This window comes from Limanda limanda, chromosome 7, assembly GCF_963576545.1.
Source record: "Limanda limanda chromosome 7, fLimLim1.1, whole genome shotgun sequence".
NCBI classification, from domain to species: Eukaryota; Metazoa; Chordata; class Actinopteri; order Pleuronectiformes; family Pleuronectidae; genus Limanda; species Limanda limanda.
This window is the reverse complement of record NC_083642.1, coordinates 8,184,280-8,206,349: the sequence shown is the minus strand read 5'-3', so window position 1 is coordinate 8,206,349 and position 22,070 is coordinate 8,184,280. Positions and strand designations below refer to the sequence as shown.

The following is a 22,070-nucleotide window of genomic DNA, read 5'->3' as shown; positions in this document are numbered from 1 at the left end:
CTCACTTTTGGCATTTTCCACTGTAGTCGTCAGTATATTCAGAAAAATTACAAACTTGCAGTTCCTGTTTGGCAAAATACCTTGAATTGCAAAGCTTGAATAATAATAAACAGTAAAATAGTGTTAGCAGGATTCTCAGTATAATCTTAGATATTGATATAGTAACTGTTTTCTTTATGAGGGCTTCACATCTTCCTGTTTATGTCCAGACCTTTGGACTTCACCGATTAGAGAGTTTCCTTTGACCACTCTCTGAACCAATGGACCAAAAATCTTGTCTGACAAAAACAGGTGATCTAGGTCCGGATCAAACAAACCATGTTATGGTTCGTCTGCAGAGTGAAAACACTTGTTTGTGTACTTCGGACTTTGGTCCAACAGGAAGATAAGACAGGATTGAACAATAGAGAAAAAGAAGCTGAGGCACGATTGCTTTATAGTCTTCGACTCAGACGATATCATTATTGAACGACGGAGACCTTCATTTTGCCGGTGATGCCTCTCAAATGATATTACAGTCGCAACGAAATACACAAAGTGAAGGGGTTCATTATTTTTCTCCATTCAAACTGAAACATTACTCTTTTCTGTACTTGCTACAAAAATGTTAGCAAATCAAGAACAATAGAAGAACTGACATTGAGCCGATGACAATCCTGATCACGTGTAAACAATGTAACAAAGACCTGAACCACATGTTTTTCTCTGGTGGACAAATTATGTAATGGAGCCACTGTTTCTCAATAACCCTTGAAGAACTAATCTGTCCTGCAATTCTGTCTTATTGGCCGATGCACATCCACGTCCATTTATCCGCAGAGAACTAATATCAGTTTATCTCTGCTCCTCAGTTCTGGCCGGTCACTTCCACTAGTTCAGATTAATGATCACAGACGACAGATTATATCAGCGGCACCTAATTATTTAGTCCATTTTTGGAGTTACTTGATAAAAGGCCAAAGTGAAATGTTTGGCTTTTTGTCTGGTTAATGTCCTCCTTCTCTCCGAGCTCCGAGTTCCAAATGTCCATTGTGAGGGAAAAAGACTCAATCGTGACATGACCTTAACTGGACTGTGGGTTTGTGTAATTCAATTAGTCATCTGACTAAAACAATGGTAAGGGATTGTAGTACGACAATTTTAAGAATCTGTGGTCAGGTTATGGGTTTAACACCGGTACCTTCAAATGATCAGAGAACTCTTTCAAACATCAGAGTGTCCAGAAGGACCTAAAGTGTCAGAAACCATCTCTGAGAGAATTCTTTTGACATTTATGTTGAGTTTTAAGTTTGGCCCATGTCCCATCCGCTTACATGGAGGTGGCAGTATTTAGAATTTGGGGGCGCTGTCATGTTTTCCATCTTTCACAGACTCATACCAACCTTTTGGCAAAGTGCCTTATAGACTATTCATATGCCGTGACGGATTACCGCATGGGCGCCTGCCAAGGTCCCAGGAGCCAATGGGGGCCCTTGTCCTTGAGAATTATTTTTAGGCGTGTTAAGTTTTGTGATTTTTATATTGTGTCTACGGCCCGTGGTCATAATAATCTGTCCATGCTCATATGTCCTGGTAGGTTATAACGTATTGTATAAAGTGATCACTTTTTAAATCCTGTTTCCTCGTATCGTAACCCTCTGGGCGGTATTTCCACGAATGATAATCCCTTAAACTCATTAACTTACACACCCCATTTGTAGTCATTTGTACTACAGGTTCCAGATATGGCCTCATTCTGTTGCTGCAGGTATCGAGTCTTTTAACTTTGTCTGATTCAGATCCAAGCAGCGTTAGTATCCGCTCTGATCACAGGCCGCTCTCTGGAGGTGTTATTTCACAGAATGCCTTTATTCATGTTGGCTTTCACACGTCCATTTTGCATCAGGAACTAGTTCAGAGTTTACAGTCGCAGATCCTCTGCTTGACAATCATAAAACATGCTGACTGGTGAGTGTGCAGGTTGAAATGGACTTTGTTACCAGAAGATAGAGGTTGTTATACTCTTGCTCCCCAACAGCCATGGTCGCACATTTCTTCAGCACGTGGCTCGCTTAGATTTCTTCCTGGTTCAGACTGAGGTGACTGATGAAGGTGTGTGTGTGTGTGTTTGTGTGTGTGTGTGTGTCAACCCTCTTCACGTTATAAGAGCAGTTTATCAGCTCTGTGCATCTTTACAGTGGTCACAATATTTGACTTAGTCGCCATTCCTTGATATTCTGTTCCTGCCACGGCTGGGGCTCGATTCACCAGCTCAATGTGCAGTAATTATACATCACTTGGTGTGTATGTGGTGCTCAGGAGGACCAGTGTCATCAGAGCACAGGTCGATGTGGATCATCATCGACAGCTTGTTGAGCCCAGAAGGAAACTGGAGGACACAGGTTTCCCTCTAATCCTAATGAATTGTTTGGCCTTGGTGGAGGTATGCGCTCTATTCAGTGCCATTCGAGTTATTTTTGGCTGATCCTCTGCCTTATTAAGTTTAATACTTACGGCAGCTTTAACTTAAGGTTGGATGAGTTTCAAGGAAATACGAAGTAAATCGGAACCAAGGGGAGCCCCAATAAACATTGATCTAGAGCAGAGATGCCAGGGTGAAATTGGACAGGGGGCCAGATTTTTTCAAGCAAGACCTCAGGGGGCCGGATTACTCTTTCGGACTGAAAAGGCCAAACACTGACTCAACACATGGATAGATAGGTTATTTGAAATTATTCATGAAGGCCTACACATCAATAAGAAATTGCATCGGCACCAAAATAGCCTCACAATGAGGCCTAAAATTACATAGCCTAAAGCAGGAGACAGTTACCCTCTAAAAACGTTACATTTTCCTATCCATGCAAGTAGCCTACATTTATAAATTAGAAATGCAACAAAATAGACTAGGTGCCAACAAAACACATTTCCTATAAATAACACAAGTGTAAACTGTTAATTACTTTTATTATATTTATTGAAGGCTTGCACATGAAAACAAGTCAATGCAAAATAAGGCCAATTAAAAGAAGGCCAGGCCAAGTAGGCCTAAACGAGTCACAGAAAGAAAGCGCCAGAATAAAGTAGTCCAACATTAGACCATGTGATTGAATATCCAGTAGGAATTAGTAAAACAAAACGGTTCTTGAAAAAATAGGCAAATATGAGCTATCTAAAAACTAAATTGGCTCAATAACAGATGAGGCACATTAACTTTGCCAGTCATCACCAGTCACCAACCCATATTTCCACACAACCATGTGCCTTTATGGCACTAGCCTGGCTATCAGTCAACCCCAGCCCCTTTTATTCCCTCCCCCCCATATCACACTGGAAATGATAAAATATATCATACTCTCTGTATATTCTTTGTATACATAAGTCTATATACACATATTTATACATGTGTACATGTTATAATTACTATTATTATATCACTATTACTATTATTATTATATATACTGTTGCTGCCATTATTACTATATACTGCTTTTATATTGGTATAATTACTATCATATATAAATATATATTATGTTATATTATATACTATATATACTGTACTATTCTTATATACTGTCTAACAATAACATTACCATCTGTTTTTTATTCTTTCTACCTCAATATTTTTTATTTTATTCTATTGTATTGTATTTTTGTATTTTATTGTATTCAAATGTACCGGCTGCTATGACAACTTAATTTCCCTTTCGGAAAGTAATCTATCTATCTATCTATCTATCTATCTATCTATCTATCTATCTATCTATCTATCTATCTATCTATCTATCTATCTATCTATCTATCTATCTATCTATCTATCTATCTATCTATCTATCTATCTATCTATCTATCTATCTATCTATCTATCTATCTATCTATCTATCTATCTATCTATCTATCTATCTATCTATCTATCTATCTATCTATCTATCTATCTATCTATCTATCTATCTATCTATCTATCTATCTATCTATCTATCTATCTATCTATCTATCTATCTATCTATCTATCTATCTATCTATCTATCTATCTATCTATCTATCTATCTATCTATCTATCTATCTATCTATCTATCTATCTATCTATCTATCTATCTATCTATCTATCTATCTATCTATCTATCTATCTATCTATCTATCTATCTATCTATCTATCTATCTATCTATCTATCTATCTATCTATCTATCTATCTATCTATCTATCTATCTATCTATCTATCTATCTATCTATCTATCTATCTATCTATCTATCTATCTATCTATCTATCTATCTATCTATCTATCTATCTATCTATCTATCTATCTATCTATCTATCTATCTATCTATCTATCTATCTATCTATCTATCTATCTATCTATCTATCTATCTATCTATCTATCTATCTATCTATCTATCTATCTATCTATCTATCTATCTATCTATCTATCTATCTATCTATCTATCTATCTATCTATCTATCTATCTATCTATCTATCTATCTATCTATCTATCTATCTATCTATCTATCTATCTATCTATCTATCTATCTATCTATCTATCTATCTATCTATCTATCTATCTATCTATCTATCTATCTATCTATCTATCTATCTATCTATCTATCTATCTATCTATCTATCTATCTATCTATCTATCTATCTATCTATCTATCTATCTATCTATCTATCTATCTATCTATCTATCTATCTATCTATCTATCTATCTATCTATCTATCTATCTATCTATCTATCTATCTATCTATCTATCTATCTATCTATCTATCTATCTATCTATCTATCTATCTATCTATCTATCTATCTATCTATCTATCTATCTATCTATCTATCTATCTATCTATCTATCTATCTATCTATCTATCTATCTATCTATCTATCTATCTATCTATCTATCTATCTATCTATCTATCTATCTATCTATCTATCTATCTATCTATCTATCTATCTATCTATCTATCTATCTATCTATCTATCTATCTATCTATCTATCTATCTATCTATCTATCTATCTATCTATCTACACTCGTCTTCTCCCTCCACTTCCTCATTCACCCCTGACACGCCAACGAACCAGCCAATGAGAGCCTGTCATCCCACACAGCCATTGGTCAAGAACTGTCACATGTCCGACCCCGACCTATTCACAGACACTCAGGACATCTCAGTACTTATTCAACACGGTGTACTTAGCGGAACATTCATAACAACCACATATCAAGCAGTCAAACAGAACAGAACTCAACTATCAGTTTGTTACAATATGTATTAAAATAAAACGAACCTTCGTGTGTATCTCGACATTTGGAGAATACGGCTTGCTGTTTCTGTAGCGATGATGCTAGCTCGTTTAGCTTTTGAGTCCGGAGTTGCCCTGTGTACTCGCCGTATTTCTCGGCGTGGGTCTCGTAGTGTCGTTTGATGTGGTACTCCTTTAGTACAGCCACTTGTTGACGACAGATAAGACACACGGGTTTGCCTCCTACTTCCCAAAAGAAATAATTTTCTCTCCATCTATCCTGAAAGATGCGAGCTTCAGTGTCGACCTTCCTCTTCTTTGACAACATCTCGATCAGCACTACCGGCGCTGCTGCAGCTGAGGCGGGCAGCAGCAACAGACCAACTAACGGAGTCCACCGAAAATTTTAATTTTTTTTTTTCTTTAAATTCCATCAAAATTAAATTAAAATTTATATTCTCCCCTTATCACCCTCGGGCTGGATGTGATGTACAGTCGGGCCGGGTCCGGCCCGCGGGCCGTAACCCTGGCATCACTGATCTAGAGGAAGAAATCTCAAAACAAACTAACTAACCAAGTTAAATCAGCAACTTTGATGGGACATGTTTGACCCCCTAATATCAGTATCCGGTGGCTTCTAATACTCTGATAATTATTCAGCTTTTAGATGCAGAGTCGGCACTGAGGTGAGATTTGTGCCTCATGACATTTTCCTTGAGTTAATATGAGCATCCTCAGTAAACTCTGATTGTGTCTTTTTGCATTCTTAACAAGAGCAAGATGCTGTTATTCAAGATGTTCATTGTGCTGCTGGAGTGTGCGTTGATGACATACAAGAGCACAAACATTCTCACAGTGAAAGGATGATGGCTTGTTTAGATCTCAGCTGACGAGTTATTGAAAAGCGAGGAGATAAACAGACGTGTCAAGAGCTGGAGAGGCGACTGCAAAAAAAAAAATGCTTCAGCAACTGCAAGCTTCACATTTCTTTCCATTGACTCAACCTCTGCATCTTAAGCTTGTTCACACTGCTTTTATGATTGAGGCTTTACACCACTATGAGCAGCTCCACGTGCTGCAAACAACATTCCACGCACTCTAGTTTTCAGGGCTGTGTCAGAGCGAGCACAGAGAGCAGCGATGATTGCACTGAAGGGTCTCTCATCCCAGCTCCTGGCTGCCACATAGCACCACTCTTTATTTTTACCCCACTTTTGCATAAAAAATGGAGTCGGCTACTTTTTCTCGCGGCCGAGCTATAAATTCTTCCTGCTTAAGCAGTCGCCAGCCGACTCCATTATTCTTCCCTTTCAATTAATAGGAAACACATTGGTTGAAGGAGGGTCTTTGTTGGTGTGAGAGTCCATACATCACCTAAACTAGAGCACGCACCCCTCCTCCTTCTAACACACACAGACACACACACACACACCCGCACACAGACACACACACACCCGCACACACCAACAGTCCCCATCTGCTCCCAATCACGGGTGCAGCCAGCGGTCAGGTTGCTGACGATTAATGGTGCACAGGCACATGGTAACACACACACACATGTAAACATACACAACATAGGCTTGGTAGGCATGAAGTTTGCTAAACTCACACACACATACAAAGATTGATATAAATACATACATTTATATAATTTTTATTATTCTATATTCTTCCTAATGATTCGTGAGAAATGTGTCAAATTGCATTGAAAAAAACTCAGACTTTGTGTATTTTTTTCTACAATTCTGCACTTTAATGAGCAGCTCAGTTGTCACAGGTGAAAAACGTGAGTTACGTTCACCGAATACAAAGACCGAAGCTCAGATTTGAAGTTTCCTTTTAAGAGAGACCACAGAAAGTCTCACTGAGCTCCCACAGCTTCGTGGCCACAGCATCGTCTCTAGACTTCGACGCGATGTTGAGCATTGGGGCGCAGTCTAAGAAGAAATGACCACTGAGGTGTTCGATGTCTTGTTCCAGGGCACAGTGGAGCGTGGTCTGACATCCAGACACAGCATCTCGAGTGAAGATTTCGGTAAAACGAAAGAGGAACGTCCACCAGTGGCTGAAGTTACGACCAATCTCTGTCTTCACTAGTCCTGGAGAGAAAAGAACCCAAGACATTTACTGAGAGTTAATAAAAGAATATCACTGCCAGAGGAGAAATATTAAATGTGTGGAACAGCAAAAAAAAAATCCTAGTCAAAATTAAGACAAGTGAAGAGAAAATATTGAAATGGAAAGTTGCGGAAAAACAGCTGGTAAAACATCCCTGTGTGAAAGTTACAGAGCCCCCTGGTGACATTGACCTTGGACCTCCAGGCACCAAACCAAACCAGTTTATCTTTGAGTCCAAGAGAATATTTGAACCAAGTTTGAGGAAATTCCCTCAAGGCACTCTTAAGATATCGCATTCACGGCATCGGGAGGACGAACAACTCGAGAACATAATGCCTCCGGCCACTGGGTGTCGACATAACAAGCAACAAGCAAACATATGAGACGAGTTGAAGAGTCAGTGATTGACTGCTGCTGTGAACTGACCTGGGTGGACGCTGTAGCAGGTGACGTCGCTGCCCTCCAGTCGCTTTGCCAGCTCGTAGGTGAAGAGGTTGTTGCACAGTTTGCTGTGGCTGTAGGTCAGGAGGAGCTGGAGGTCGCTACTGCCCGAAGCCAAATCTCTATGAGTCCTCAGAAAGTTCAAATCCACCTTCCCAGCCTCAAAGGCTCTGGAGGACAAGTTCACCACACGGCTCGGCCCACTCGCCTTCAGCAAGTCCAGCAGCAACACCGTCAACAGGAAGTGACCCAGGTGATTGACGCCGAATATCATCCCGAAACCATCCTCCGTTTTCCCAGAGTTCAACAGGCCTGAAGACCAAAACACCAGAAACACCAGAAACACACTGAACACAACACAAAACTTTCATTCTAAGAGTTGAAGAAATATCAGGTAGTGCTGTTAAGCAAGCAGATTAATAACAGTGTCCTGACCTGCGTTGTTGATAAGAAGATCCAACCTGGACTCCGACCGCAGGAAGTTGTCTGCGAAGGATCGAACAGACTTCAGACTGGCCAGGTCGAGCTGCATGAAGATCACCTGTTTGTTCTTGGTCTCCTGATCACGACGCGGTTAGAAAAACAAGTTTCTGAATCATTACATGGTTTCCAGCTCTAACAGATCAGTGTTTTGTTTCTCAGCTGCGTTGTTTTAATAAAACAAACCACACTAAACTCTTGCTAACGATAAGAAATGAGGAGCTTAACTTGGTGTGAAAAGCTGTGAATCATCAGCATAACAGGGCGATTACATACGAAATGATACGATGGAACCTTGAGGGACACCAGACGTTGTTGATACACACGTATCATTGGCCGTATAATATGAGACAAATTATTTGTTTACTGAGTCATGATGTCAAGTGAAGTGAGATGAACCTTAATCTAAATAATTGGGATATATTCCTGACCCCTAAGCTCTTGTGTCCTCACCTGGACAATTTCCTGGACGGCTGCCTCAGCTCGCCGACTGTCCCGGCAGGCGAGGATCACTCTGGCCCCCCTCCTGGCCAGGTCCATCGCCGTGGTCTTACCGATGCCAGTGTTTGCTCCTGTAGAAAGTCATGCTTTAGACGTCACTCAACTCTAAATCTGCCAGTTTGGTCCTGATTGGAAAATCTCAAAAGCTGTGACTAGATTTCTATGAAAGTTTGGACATGAATGCGGACTGGGACAGCAGTGTCTGTCCTCTGTCACCATCAGGACTAATGTTCGGTTTCCGGCTTCACTGATATTCAGACTCTGAGAACAGAGTTTGTGTTTTTGTCTCTTTCACTTTGATATCGTTTCGGTCTATTTTGGCACAAAAGTCGAGCTTGTGCTTTTCAATCTCGACCTCGGAAACAACATCCGGAAGCAGCTGATCTAGAACTTCTGTGTCAGATACTTCTGGACTCTGTAGTAAGCAGCTGTTGTGAAGAAATCCCTTGATTTGGACACGCCTCTAAAACGCATGCTGCTCTTCGATGGTTGAAATTCCTGGACAAGTTCAAACACAGTGATATATTACATAATCTAAAAGGGTTTTAAAAGATTTGAAGCCTTCATATATATTCCCTTTGAAAAATATCATCAGTATTATTTTTTTATCAATTATCATTATTACCAATAGCAGTTTCCAGTGTGTGCATGTTAATAGTTAATCCTATGGCGGAAGTTCTGCAGTTCTCAACTCACCAGTGATGATCACCGTTTTCCCGTGTAACTTTGCACTACTCTTACATCTGGGACTCTTTACGACATGGAGAAAATAAATTGCTCCACCCACCAGTAGCAGTAGCAGTAGCAGCAGCAGCAGCATCATTCTGACTGTAAAAAAGTAAAAATACAGACGCTGAGTGAAAGAGGTGAAGTGAGTGTGCAGCCGTTCCCAGGTTTGGACTTTGTCACAGCATTCCGCTCCACCCTGTGTACATGCTGTGCTTCCGCCTCCAGTGTAAAGTTCCAGCATTCCACTGCTGCTCACACGTTAACACACAGGTCAAAACCATCAAATGCTATAATGAATAAGATCATGAACAATTATATAAAATTTACAATGGACATATATCTGCATTAAGCTCTTTTCTCTGTAATTTAATTTAATAATTTGAGTTTTATACACCAATGTTTCTTCATTAAAAGATCTGAGCTCCTCTTCAGTCAATTGAAATTAAAGTTACTGGAAATTAAAAGAATTAGAAAAGTCAGACTGAAAATCAGCTGCTGATTTGTTTTATTGATTGTTTATGGATTAACTGCAGCTCTGATACAACAAACAATCTGACTGGACAGATAATAATAAACAAGAATATTAAATAATAATAAACTGCTGCTCATGACTGAGGCTGCGTCCACAAGACAGACACAGACAGAAACATACACACACACACACACACACACACATGCACAAAAAATACGCACACACACAACCCAAAATGAAAAAGTGCGCTCAGAAACTATTCTCTCGCAAAAACGAAAGTAAACGTACTTTCTCTCTTTCCTTATTTTGCATGCTCTCTCTCACTAGCACACACTCACAGGCACAGCTGAACATGAGACATCCTGGCGCTGATGACAGGGTGTCATGGAAACGCCCCGTGTTTTCCATGGCTACACACTCTCTACCCCCCCACAGGATACTCTCTTATGATTGTTCAGACAGAACACTTGAAGTACTACAACAGCGCAGCGTTTTGCAAATCACAGTCACGTATGCATGCATGTCCACACACACACACACACACACACACGGACACATATTGTATCTTATCAGGACCTAAATGGACACAAATTAGCCTATTATGTACTTTGGGGATTAGAGCGATGAAACAGCCTAATGGTCTGTTTTCATTCTCTTGCTCTGAGTCCATAAAGCATCAGAGATATTTAACAATAATGTTTTTTTGATGTTTAAATCCATTTTTATGGATGTGAGGTGCACGTTTAGTGGAAAAGACATGGAAGCACTTTCTTTTACCTTTTACAGTTGGGGACTGAATAATTGATCACATGCTGTCGTCACCTTCAGGTTTTGACCATTTGGTTTCCTGTAAAGCTTGTGTCTTCCTCACATCCTTTTTTCAAATATTATGTGTGTGTGTGTGTGTGTGTATGTGTGTGGTTGGTCTGGCCGTGGGAGCGATCTGTGTTAATGCAAATGCGTAGGAGTCCTGATGTGTTTGCGCCGTAATGAAGACAAAGGCACTCAGCGAGCCGCGGCTCCCTCACACTTGCTCCTGCTCATTAAGCTGTTAATGCAGCTTCCTGTGCACGTGTCTTCAGGCCTCTGATTAATAATGTTGCTTGTTATTGATTAATATCACCCTAAAAAATTTGCACTGTTGAGCATAACTTTATTTTTTTTGTTTGGTTTTTCCCCCCCAGACTCAATTGACCAGCCCACGTAGGACCACACCCCCAGAGTGAAGAGGGAGAGGGAATCGGATCGTCCATCATCTCGGCACCGTTACAAGGTGGGCTAACATCCCATATGGTTGGCATGGTAACGGCCTGCTACAGTAGGTTTAGGTTGAGCGGTTCGCCACAGACAGTTTCTCGATGTTGCCACATTCTTGCAACATCCTCCTGACCTGAGTGCAGACAACCGTGTGTGTGTGTTTTGCAAAGCAAATGTTTTATGAAGGTGTTTTTGTATTTGAGGTTTTGATTCTGGATCTTTTGAAAGAGGCTTGAGCAAGTTGTTTTCAGGCAGATGAGAAAATGGAGAGTGGGAAGACGGCAGGGAGACAGGAGGAGAAGTCAAATTATTCTTTGTGCTCCTCCTGCCACAGAGGCTGAAAGAGAGCATTAATCTTTTAGCCGTGTCTGCAGGTGACAACAACACACACACACACACACACACACACACACACACACACAAATGTATCCAGACTTAACCACACTCTCTCTTTCGTTCACATGCGTCCTCACACATGCTTCTTCCGTGGACGTGCTGCTGTTGCACAGATAGCAGGAGCGATTGTGTAAGTATAGTGAGGTTAGTTTGACAGGGGAGGAGTCAGAGTCCATGTCCAGACAAACGGGAGGTAAAACCAGTGAGGATGAAGATGATGATGAGGAGGAGCAGGTCACGCTGTGAAGTGAAATGAGTCATTCCAGGTGTTCAGGGATCCCAAAAGTATAAATCCCATTAATTATTCTGCAAATACACACGGTAATGTCTCATGACCTGCAGCTGTATTATTCCTGAGGCTTGAAGGGGAATAAAACTCTCCTGGTTCATGTGGTTCTTAAACAGTCAAAAGCTTGTGAGTGTACAGTTAGAATAAGGAGGGTTCACTGTGGCGGCCATTAACAAAGGGCTGAATCTGCCAACTACATATGCTTATGGGAACTGGAGGACACAGATCATCCACTTGACTTTATTAATATAGAAAATCAATCAGAAGTTTACATAAAGCAACAATTTCAACAATAAAACATTTGCAGTCTTTTTGTCATCTGTGATATTAAACTAAATGTCTTTGCATTTTGACCCGTTGGACTAACAAAACAAGCAAATAAAATATATTAACTTAGAGAAAAGATTGGAATTTGTCACTATTTTCTCACATTTTGTCGACCAAAGAGCTCACAGAAAAATCAAGCAAATAATCGACAGATAAATCGATATCGCAAACCAGCTATCCTTTACTCTAAATGACTAACTTCAAAAAGAGTTTGAATGACTCTGATGGTTGTTACAACATAAACATGTAGTAGAATGTAACTTCCAGAGGTCTCTGTTATGTATAGTCATTACTTTAAAACCCTTTCAATTTAAGTCAGCAGAAGTGATTTGAGATCGGACGTCGGTCAAAATCAGTCTTGGAAATCTGAGCCGGTTTCATCCTCAGGCGGCAGAAACCAGTTGAAGACTCGTGGCTCGGGTCGTCAAAGCGAAGCAGCTGCAGCTCTGGTCATGTCACTGGTGTGAGTTTACAAGGCCACACCAGGGCCGTGTGCCTCTGTTTTGTCAACAGAGATTATGAAAGAGCGGCTGGCGGGCGGGCGGGCGGCGGGGGAGGAGACAGCGAGGCTATTTGCATCACCCAGTCTGAGCTCACCCGCCCCGCTAACACCGTCACCTTCCCTCCCGTTCTCTCTCTCCTCCTCCCGCTCCTTTCATGCCGTCTTAGCTTCTCCAACAAAGATCGAACCGAAAGAGAGACGCTTGTCAAACATCTGGAGTTTAAATGCCACTTCAGCTTTTTTTCAAATATTTTCGTGCCTTTCAATTACATTTAGAAAACTTCCTGCGTTGAAACTGTCTCATACACAAACAAACCGTTCAGCCCTGAAGGAAACTTGAACATCGACTGAATCCATCCGGGAACCTTCAGGTGATGTTGAGCCTGCAGTAAAACTGTGCAGATTAAGAACAACACAGATTAAATTAAAGAAGCAGGTAGTATTTTTTCGTATTGCTCATATGTTCCTGTGCACTCGTCATCTGCCCCCGGTTACTCTTTCCGACACATTCTTGTTTGTTGCATTGTTTCCCCCCCCCCCTCTGCTGTGACTCACTGTGTCGTGGGAGGTCTGTCGTCTCTCCACTTTGTTTCCTTTCTTCCCATATCTAATTTTTTTGCTCTCAGTCTTTAGCTGCTGTTCATCCATTTTAATGGCGTTGCCCCTAGAGTCTGTGAGTTTTAACTCCGCAGCGTTATTGAGGCTCTGCTCATCTTATTGCAAACATTTTTATTGTGTACTCTGAGGCAGAACCAAAAAAAAAAACCTCCACACATTTGTAGAATATCACTGAGAGAAAAAGAGAAAAAGTGAAGTCAGCGCAAAGCCATAATTGTGACAGATGTCAAGAAATTGGCGTTGTGTGACTTGTATAATCCGTCCATCCATTAGCTGTGCTGCTCATTGTGAGGGAGGGATCCAGCCAATAACAGCTGTCATTGGCCCAGAGGCCGGATAAACCCTGTAAATAAAACTTTCTCCCTCCTTCTGATTATCTTAAACATAACTTGGTTTAGTTTTCACATTCTAAAAAATAAACATTAGATAGATAGACAGACAGATACGTAAACTTTGTCTGTCCCAAGTGACAAAAATCCTCCTTTGGACAGAGCTCAAATATACAACACATAATTCTCATTTGACAACACACAGTACATATTTAAAAACAAGACTCAACAATACACACTGTTTACGTTCAAAACACATGACACACATCTAAACCAAATTCCAGAATAGGCACACAAGAAGGGACTGTTAAAAACAGCAGCTGACAAAAACAGGTTAAAGTGCAGCGTCTTATTTTGAAATTGTTTAGGCTGGTTACTGCAGAGGGAATAAAGGATTTCTTGTAGATGTTTTTTTCAGGCCACTGGGATTTGGTAACGTCTGCCCGATGCAGTAACTGGTGGAGAGGGTGAGATCGGTTATTATTAAATATTAAATCAATAAACTCTACAACCCTTTTCAGGATTATTGTGAGAAACAATAAAATCTTTGCAAACCTCATTTACTTTTGCCATAATAAAACATTTTGTGATTATTCCAACAGGGAACTGAAGCTAATCAGAAAAACCCAGAGGCTGAAATGTCGCATGCCTCCTATTATTCCAAAAGACAGCGTGATAACACTGATGTCACTCTGAGCAGTTACCAGTTGTGAGGCTAAACTGTAAAAGTCATAATGAAGGTGAAGGAACACCAAACTATTAGCTGATTCCAATGAGGATGCTTCATCCTGAGGGGAACATGACTCTGATTTCCAAGATTCACAGAAGTCAGCATGCGAGCATTGACCCAACAAGGCTCAGATTTCAGTTTCACTGTCAACACCACACAACGCTGGATTGAATACAGTCAGATTCATAAAAAGGCTGCAGCAGCATCAAGGCTAAACATTCATACAGATGAATTGAATAACTGTCTTTCCTGCATCCGTTAAGATCATATATCATCTATTATATATTAAATCATGTACAGGTTGGCCAATTCACAGCCATATCGACGTTTGTGTTTGCCGATATGACAACTTTTATTTTACAGAATCAACAATTCAGAAAACATGTGCATTTATGTTTAAATTTCCCCCAAAAAATTGTGGGTTCTAAAAAGGATGCCTTGGCCTGAGTTCAGGGGTTTTGGACATCAAGAATATCTACAGTACATTTTAGAGAAAACTCGTATTTATAATCAAAAAGTATAATTTTTTAATGATCTTATCAAACAAAGTGTTTATTTTGAGGATTTTCTGTCAGCCAGCATGTCAGCGTTCTGTCTCCTACTCGTTGTCTTGCCATCACGTGACCTGTAGCATGTGCACGGCTCTGGGCTGCGAGCTGTCAGGTTTATGAGGTGAGCTGCTTCCTCTGGTTTTGCCATAAATCCACAAAGACTCCTGGTGAGCGGTGCTCCCACTGGGCTGCAGGGTCACCGGCAGGTTGCTGTCCTGGGAAAGACCTCTGGAGTTTAGCTTTCACCCCAGGTGAGGCCATCATCAGAGTTGACCCGAGTGATCCTCCTTTCACGCCCCAACTACTGACCCAGAAAATATGTGGGTCAACTGTCAGCGTGAAGGCGTTGACCCCCTAAAATCGCTCAGGTCAAGATCAGGGTTGAGAATCGGGTCAAACTTCATCCTGCTTGGTGTGAAAGTTCAGTTGTGTTTACCTGCATGGGTGCAGTCACCTGTACTGACCAGCAGGAGAACAGGAGACTCTCTGCTGGCAGCTCAGTTAACCTGGAGCCTTATTCTTGTTTTCCTCTGATGATCAGCTCACAGACTCTGATCAGTGCCTTTGACTCATCCTCATCTATATGATTAGAATCGATTGTAAATTATTGTAAAGACTGTAAATGAAAGGTGGACAAGGAATCCAAATCCAAAATGAAGCCATATGGGTGCTGCCATCTTGCAATGGTGATGTCATTTGTAGCCAGAGTCTATGGAGTAATGATTGCTCGACCGATGGCACGTCAGTCCTAGCTGTCAATCAATACGATAAAACTACAGAACATTATAGAAACAATCTTACAAAATGTGTGTTGGGTGTACTGTGCTATTAGTGTGGCTCATGACACTGTTTATGACCTGTACTGCAGCCAGCCACCAGGTTTGTTTTTTTGCAGGGAGGAGTAGTCATATAATCTGTCTGTGGTTTGCATATCCGATTATGTCCGAAGACTAAAGTGTTCAAAGCTTATACAGAAAAGTCACATGCAAATTGGTGTTAGAAATGCAGGCATCATTAGATTGGGCTCCATCTACCTATTTTTTTTACTTTTTTACATTTGCAGCATTTCCGTTGATGTTTTCCTAATCTCTAATGCAATATCCGCCCAGGTGTAGAAAAACCAACTTACCATTTACTTTTTTCCCTCAACCCATCTCTCCTTTTAAATTGGCATCTTCATGCCCGGCGCCGCCTCCCGCGGCCTCTGTCCTCCATCACCACCTCCCATTTCCCTCCTTACGTGTCTCATTCCCACTGCCCCCTGCTGCTCTATTGTGCCCACCGCACCCCCGCCGCCTCGGTGCCACCAGGCCCCACTGCCTGTGGCGTGTAATTGACTTTCTCCCTGTACTGGAAAAGCGGGCGGCCCGCGCCAGGCTGGAGGTGACCCATTTCCCTGGGGCATTCAGCAGCCTCCTAATCAACCATTCTCTGGGGCCGCCTCATTCACTCCGCAATTAGAGCAACTCCCCCTTTGAGAACTCCATCAATAGGCAGACGGGCGGGCGGGCGGGATCGACAGAGGAGCAAAGATGGAGTTTCACTCAAACACTTTGCTTTGGCTCTTTGAGTTCTGAACCCTACGACTTTGCGCCTCCCCTCCTCTTTGAGTGTCGACTCCCTCGTGGTTGGTTTCATCAGACAGCAGCAAGTGGGGGGTTTGTCTAATGATGAGCAGGTAGACGGGCACAAAGGGAGGCAGACAGGAGCGAGAGGAGATGCAGGTAGGCAAGCAGACAAAGGCAACGAGACAGTCAGACAGACAGTCAGATGGGAGGGACTCCAGGGAGGGATTAAAAGAGGAATTTGAAAGAAACCCAAAGCAGCAGGGATTGAGCAAGAGGATCGACGCATCTTCAGAGCATCGCTGGCTTTTAGAGGAAGAGTCAGGACTATTCCCCGTTGTTGTCTCGTGTTTCACCTGGTCTTTTCTTGAATCGCATGAAAGAAACCTTTTTATATTGATCCCGCCTCGATAAGAAGGTGTGTTTACTGCTTGTTTTGGCCAGATGTGGTCGAGGCCAACAGCTGGATCCTGGAACACGCACTATCCAAGAACCACAAAAAAAACAACACAAATGCAATCAGACGTTTTTTGCGCCGACAGCTCTGATCCCACAAGCCTGAGATGATGGTGCGCGATGATTAAATAACAGGCCGGCATCTCTCCCCGGCCATTGGCCTGATTTGCTATGCAGGAGAGGCAGTGCTCTGGTCAGAGGATAACCATGTAATCAATGGAATGAAAAGGCTGCTTTGGCTGTGAAGGTTAAGAGGGGCACTGGAGGCTCTCTGCCCACTCGGTGAGCCACACATGCGTTCAGAATCCACAGCAGACACTGTGTGAATGTTCCATCTCCTCCTCTCACCTGTTCCTCTTGCCTCCTGTCTTTCTCTGACATGCCTTTATCTTTCTTTCTCTCGGCTCGCTCCCTCCCACTGCCTCCGCCTCTTTTCGCTCTGATTCTCCCCCCTGGTATTTTTTTTTTCATTTCTTCCTCTGCATTTTCTCTCGCCATCCTCTGTCTCCCACTATATTTGTGCTCTCTCTCTCTCTCTCTCTCTATCCCCTCGCCATTTACTTTCCTCTCCTCCCTCCCTCCCTCCATCCTCTTTTCCCTCCCTCCCTCCTACCTTTCCCCAGTGTCAGCTGCTGTCACTGTGGCAAAGAAAGTGACCAATCACAGCTCACTTCACAACACCGGCTTCTCTTCCCTCCCTTACTCCTTCCTATTCTTCCCTCTATTCCCTTCTCTTCCTCCTCCTCGCCTCCTTTTAGTCCCATCTGCCCCTCTTCCCCACACAACCTTCATCAGCTCATTTCCTGGAGACGAAATGTGATGCATTATGGGAGACAGACGGCTGTCTAACGGGGTTAGTTGTGCAGCGTGGCTTATCATCAGAGACTCCGCTAATCCTGTGTGCGCGCATGTGTGTGTGTGTGTGTATTTGTGTGGAGGCACCGTATGAGCTAATGAACTTATACATGCACCAGCCCACACACAAACAAAGGCAGCCTCACACGCTTACTCTCACGTTCTCCAAAGAGGAGGAGGCCGACGAGACATGTTGATGTTCGTCAGAGTCTGCCAGGAGAATATGATTTGCATGATCTAAGCATATTTTACTCTTCTGTGCACTGTCTTGAGCTGTATCCACATTACAACCTGCTTTTGTGTTGGTTATTTGAGTTGAATTCACAAAGGAAGATTCACGTTTCTTCTCCCCTTTACAATTAACTAAATAATAGGTAATAAAAGGCTAATAGGGACTCAATAGTGTTTAACCCTTACTCACACCTGTGTCTGTGCTCCTCCCACTCAGGTGCTGATATGTGTCCACGATGAGCGGACTGGGGGAGAACTCCATGGAGCCTCTGAGCTCAGAAAACCGGAAACGCAAGCTCTCCACTTGCGACACGCCAGGTCTGGGGTGAGTGTGTCTGATGAGCACATGGGGGTGCGGGGGGGGGGAGTGGGCTACTGGGTCAGTGGTTTCTGTCGCCCCGGCCACGATTGTGTGTGAAGCTTGGGTAGAAAAAGCACTGGAATTGAATTATATGATTTATAATTAAGATCTGGAGAATAAGTCAAAAGTGTGATTCAAGCAGAAATAATATCCAAACAATAAAAACAATTTATGCAAAAGAGTTTAACGAATATGTCAACTGAAAAGTAAAATATTTTGGAAAATATACACCAAATTGTGATATTGATATTGCGCTAATGAAGGATGTACGCTGTGACAAGTAAGAACCAAACCAAGTGCTCAAAGATTTTGTGTGATGCTTAGGTAGGAATGGCACTGGAATTGAATTATATGATTTTGATGAAGATGAAGATCTTGAGAATTAAGTAAAAAAAAAGTGTGATTCAAGCAGAAGTAAAATCCAAACAACAAAAACATTTTTTAAACGAATATGTCAAATGAAAAGTAAAATATTTTGTAATATATATACACCTATATTCCCTTTTATGTCAAAATTGTGTTATTGATATTGCTCTAATGTCTTTAATCTTAAAGCTAGTGCTAACAGCTAGTTCGTTTAGCTTAGCATCACAACTGAGTCTGTCAGATGTTAAAAACTGAAGTGTACAAAACCCAAAGAAGAATAAAGCTGCTTGCAAACATTTGCCAGAAATGTTCCGGACACGCTGTATGTGAGAACACAAATGTCAGAGTCGATGCTGGAACTTTCAAAGATAGGCCCCGCCCCCCAGAGTCAAATGTCAGAGTGAGCCTAAGAGAGAATACGGCAGAAAATTATCTGGAAAGTTGAGTGAGTAGATGACATTACTAACAAGCCTCCTGCCGGAAATGCTGCAGCACAGAACCCCCCACCCCCCCACCCACCTACAAACAAAGTCAGTCACCTTCTCCGGTTGTTTCTTTTAATTATGCAGAGTTAATGATGTCCTGGCTGTAGCTTCCTATGTAGGGCGCAGATTTGAATTCGAATCGAAATAAGTATATTTTCCAAAATGTCGAACTATTCCTTTAACTTAAGCTTGTTTCACTACTGTTCAATCACCAACATCAGCAAATGACGTAAAAGTGCAGCTTTCAAAAGTACAGTCATTCTGTTCAAGTCTTCAGCCCACAACGTTTCTTGTTGGTGTTTCACTGTGATCAAAGGGCACTAAGCTGCTGAACAACTTTCTGTCTTCTTAGGAGCCGCTGTGTTGTTTTTATATATAAAAAAACATCATTTTTTTTTCCAATTTTGGCAAAGAGCAGGGTAGCATTGACTCTGCTTTAATGTCTGCACGTTGGCCCCCCCGCAGGTGTGACAGGAAGCGTCGGGAGCAGGAGAGCAAATACATCGAGGAGCTGGCAGAGCTGATCTCTGCCAACCTCAGCGACATCGACAGTTTCAACGTCAAACCGGACAAATGTGCCATCCTCAAAGAGACGGTGCGCCAGATCCGGCAGATCAAAGAGCAGGGTGAGTGGACCCGGTCGCCTGAGAAGCTGAAGGCTGGAGCCAGACAGCTGCAGCCGGGCGTCAGGCGGACTGTTGAGAAGTGTGTGTGTGTAGGAAACATGAGGTAAAGGGTTGAGGAGAGGGGGGCAGCACGGGGTTAGCACACACACACACACACACACATATGTACTCATGCCTCAGAGCCCAGGTGCAAGGACGAATCAGTCATTCATCTCCCACAAATTTCACAGCCTCAACTGTTTATGTTTGGAAGGAAACATTGGCAATGCTTTGTGAAGCTGTCATTCGCGCTCGCTGTGTGTGTGTGTGTGAGTCTGTGTGTGTGTGTGTGTGTGTTATGTGCATGGCCAGCTGTGCACTGGCCTCACCAGGGGCTGTTTAATTGGACGTTTGCAGGTAATCACATGCCCATCCATTCTTGCTGAACTGCCAAATTATTAGTTCTGTTCCAGCTGCTGTTGTCGTGGTTCTGTCTGGATTATGCAGCAGCGGTTTCTGCAGTGAACTGTTTCAAAAAGCTGCCGGCCGAGACGTTTACGTTTGCAGATGCAGCGTCGGTGCAGAATTGACACTTTTAAATTCACATCATTGCAGACTTGTGTGTGTGGGTTTTACTTTTTATTTCTCTACGTTCAAGGTGGATTTCAGGGGGGGGGCGGAAAGAGCCGGTGGTGAATTCTGCTCGTGTGTGTTTTCTGCTTGGCTCAGTCAGTGTCTGCCACCTCGACAGGAAGGGGAAGAGGCTACAGCCGGCCCCGATTGGCTGCTGACAGGTTGCCATAGTTACAGGAAGTGAAGACATAATGACACGGGCATTTAGACTCGTCTCTCGCTCTCTACCTGTTCCTCTCTTCACCTCTCCTCACTTTCAGTGTGCTTTCTGCCAGTCTTCATTTTGCTCCCTCCCCTACAACCGTTCCCAATCTTCATCTCACTTGGATTTAATGCACCCTGCTCTTGCATCCTCCTCCTCCTCCTCCTCCTCCTCCTCCTCCTCCTCCTCCTCCTCCTCCTCCTCCTCCTCCTCCTCCTCCTCTGCTTCCCTGTTTCCCCCCCCCCCGCCACATGTCTCATCTGTATTGCAGCACAATGAGTTGCAGCATCTCCAGCTTTGCCTCCAGCATCTTAAGGTATTGAGTGAACTGATGGAGTGCAGCCTCTCTCGTTCTGTCTCTCTCTCTCTCTCACTCTGTTTATGTCTCATTCTCGCTCCTCTTCATCTCCCTCGTTCTCTCAGTCCTTCTCCACCTAACTTCACAGAAGCCCGGCTGTAGGCAGCGATGGCTGTTTTTCTTTGTGTGGGTATCTGTGCCCCTTGGGAGCTAATCAGATAGAATGATTCCTGTAGCTGAGCAGCCCCCCCCACCCCCCCTCTCAGACCAAGCCCTGTATTAACACAGCAGCCGTTTTTTCCCGTCGCCGTCCACACCACTCCACCGTCCTGTCTGTCTCTCTTTATCTGTCTGTCTCTCGTTCCCTCCATCACCCTCAGCCCCTCCATTAATTCAGGTGTCTCAGCTCCTGCCCCTGCACCATTACAGCTTCCACAACCTCTCCGGCTCGCTCCCGCGCTCCCTCTCTCCCTCTCTCTCTCCCTCTCTCTCTCCCCTTCTCTCTCTCTCTCTCAGCCCCAGCCTACCAGACAGTCCCTCGGAGTCTGACACTGAATATAAAGCATGAGGACGGCAGCTACCTGCTCCACATGCACCCAGCCCTCTACTCCTCCTGACGGGCTCCTCAGAGAAACCTGCCTCCGTCCGTCTCCCTCCTCACCTGTAGTTTTGAATCCCCCCTAAAAAAATTTATAAAAAGTGAAGATTGAGAAACGCTGCCCCCTGCTGGTGCATTTAGAGTAGTGCGTGTCTGGCTGGCTCCTCCGGTTTCAGGTATCGATGCAATCACCTTGCGTTTTTACTTTGCTCTTTTTTTGGGTCATCTTTGTAGTGAACAGGGCTGGAAGTGGCTGTTGGTGCAGTTTTTTTTTTTTGTAATGCCTTTTCTCTGTTTTTTCTCTCCCTCCCTCTTTCCTCTCCCACAGGAAAAGCTTCGTCCAACGATGACGACGTCCAGAAGTCAGACGTGTCCTCAACAGGTCAGGGGGTCATCGACAAGGACCACCTGGGGCCGCTGCTGCTGCAGGTGAGTCACGCCCTCCTCCCTGCTTTGAATGTA

General features: G+C 42.9%; 2 protein-coding genes across 2 annotated transcripts in view; one reads left to right on the top strand and one right to left on the bottom strand.

Moving 5' to 3' along the window:
* Positions 1–22,070, top strand: part of LOC133004504 (nuclear receptor coactivator 3-like) — a 63,514-nt gene that overhangs the window by 26,044 nt on the left and 15,400 nt on the right. Inside the window, exons 2-5 of the mRNA XM_061073965.1 lie at positions 11,139–11,227; positions 18,278–18,385; positions 19,738–19,898; positions 21,937–22,037. Coding sequence (XP_060929948.1) covers positions 18,297–18,385; positions 19,738–19,898; positions 21,937–22,037 — 351 coding nt within the window. The 5' untranslated portion in view covers positions 11,139–11,227; positions 18,278–18,296. The remainder of the gene's footprint in view (positions 1–11,138; positions 11,228–18,277; positions 18,386–19,737; positions 19,899–21,936; positions 22,038–22,070) is intronic.
* Positions 6,936–9,664, bottom strand: LOC133004506 (retinol dehydrogenase 11-like). Its single transcript, XM_061073966.1, has 5 exons — positions 9,450–9,664; positions 8,706–8,824; positions 8,208–8,331; positions 7,758–8,084; positions 6,936–7,312 (listed from the first exon to the last, which is right to left on the bottom strand). Exons 1-5 carry the CDS (start codon positions 9,574–9,576, stop codon positions 7,053–7,055), a joined length of 957 nt encoding a protein of 318 aa, XP_060929949.1. The 5' UTR covers positions 9,577–9,664; the 3' UTR covers positions 6,936–7,052.

What these genes read in the sequence shown, in the direction of transcription:
- LOC133004506 (XM_061073966.1), bottom strand. Translation starts at nt 9,576, where the DNA reads ATGATGCTGCTGCTGCTGCTACTGCTACTGCTACTGGTGGGTGGAGCA. An exon ending in TCTTCTTATCAACAACGCAG is followed by an intron (nt 8,085 to 8,207) that starts GTCAGGACACTG and finishes TTTGGTCTTCAG; the next exon opens with GCCTGTTGAACTCTGGGAAA. An exon ending in CTGCTACAGCGTCCACCCAG is followed by an intron (nt 7,313 to 7,757) that starts GTCAGTTCACAG and finishes TTTTCTCTCCAG; the next exon opens with GACTAGTGAAGACAGAGATT.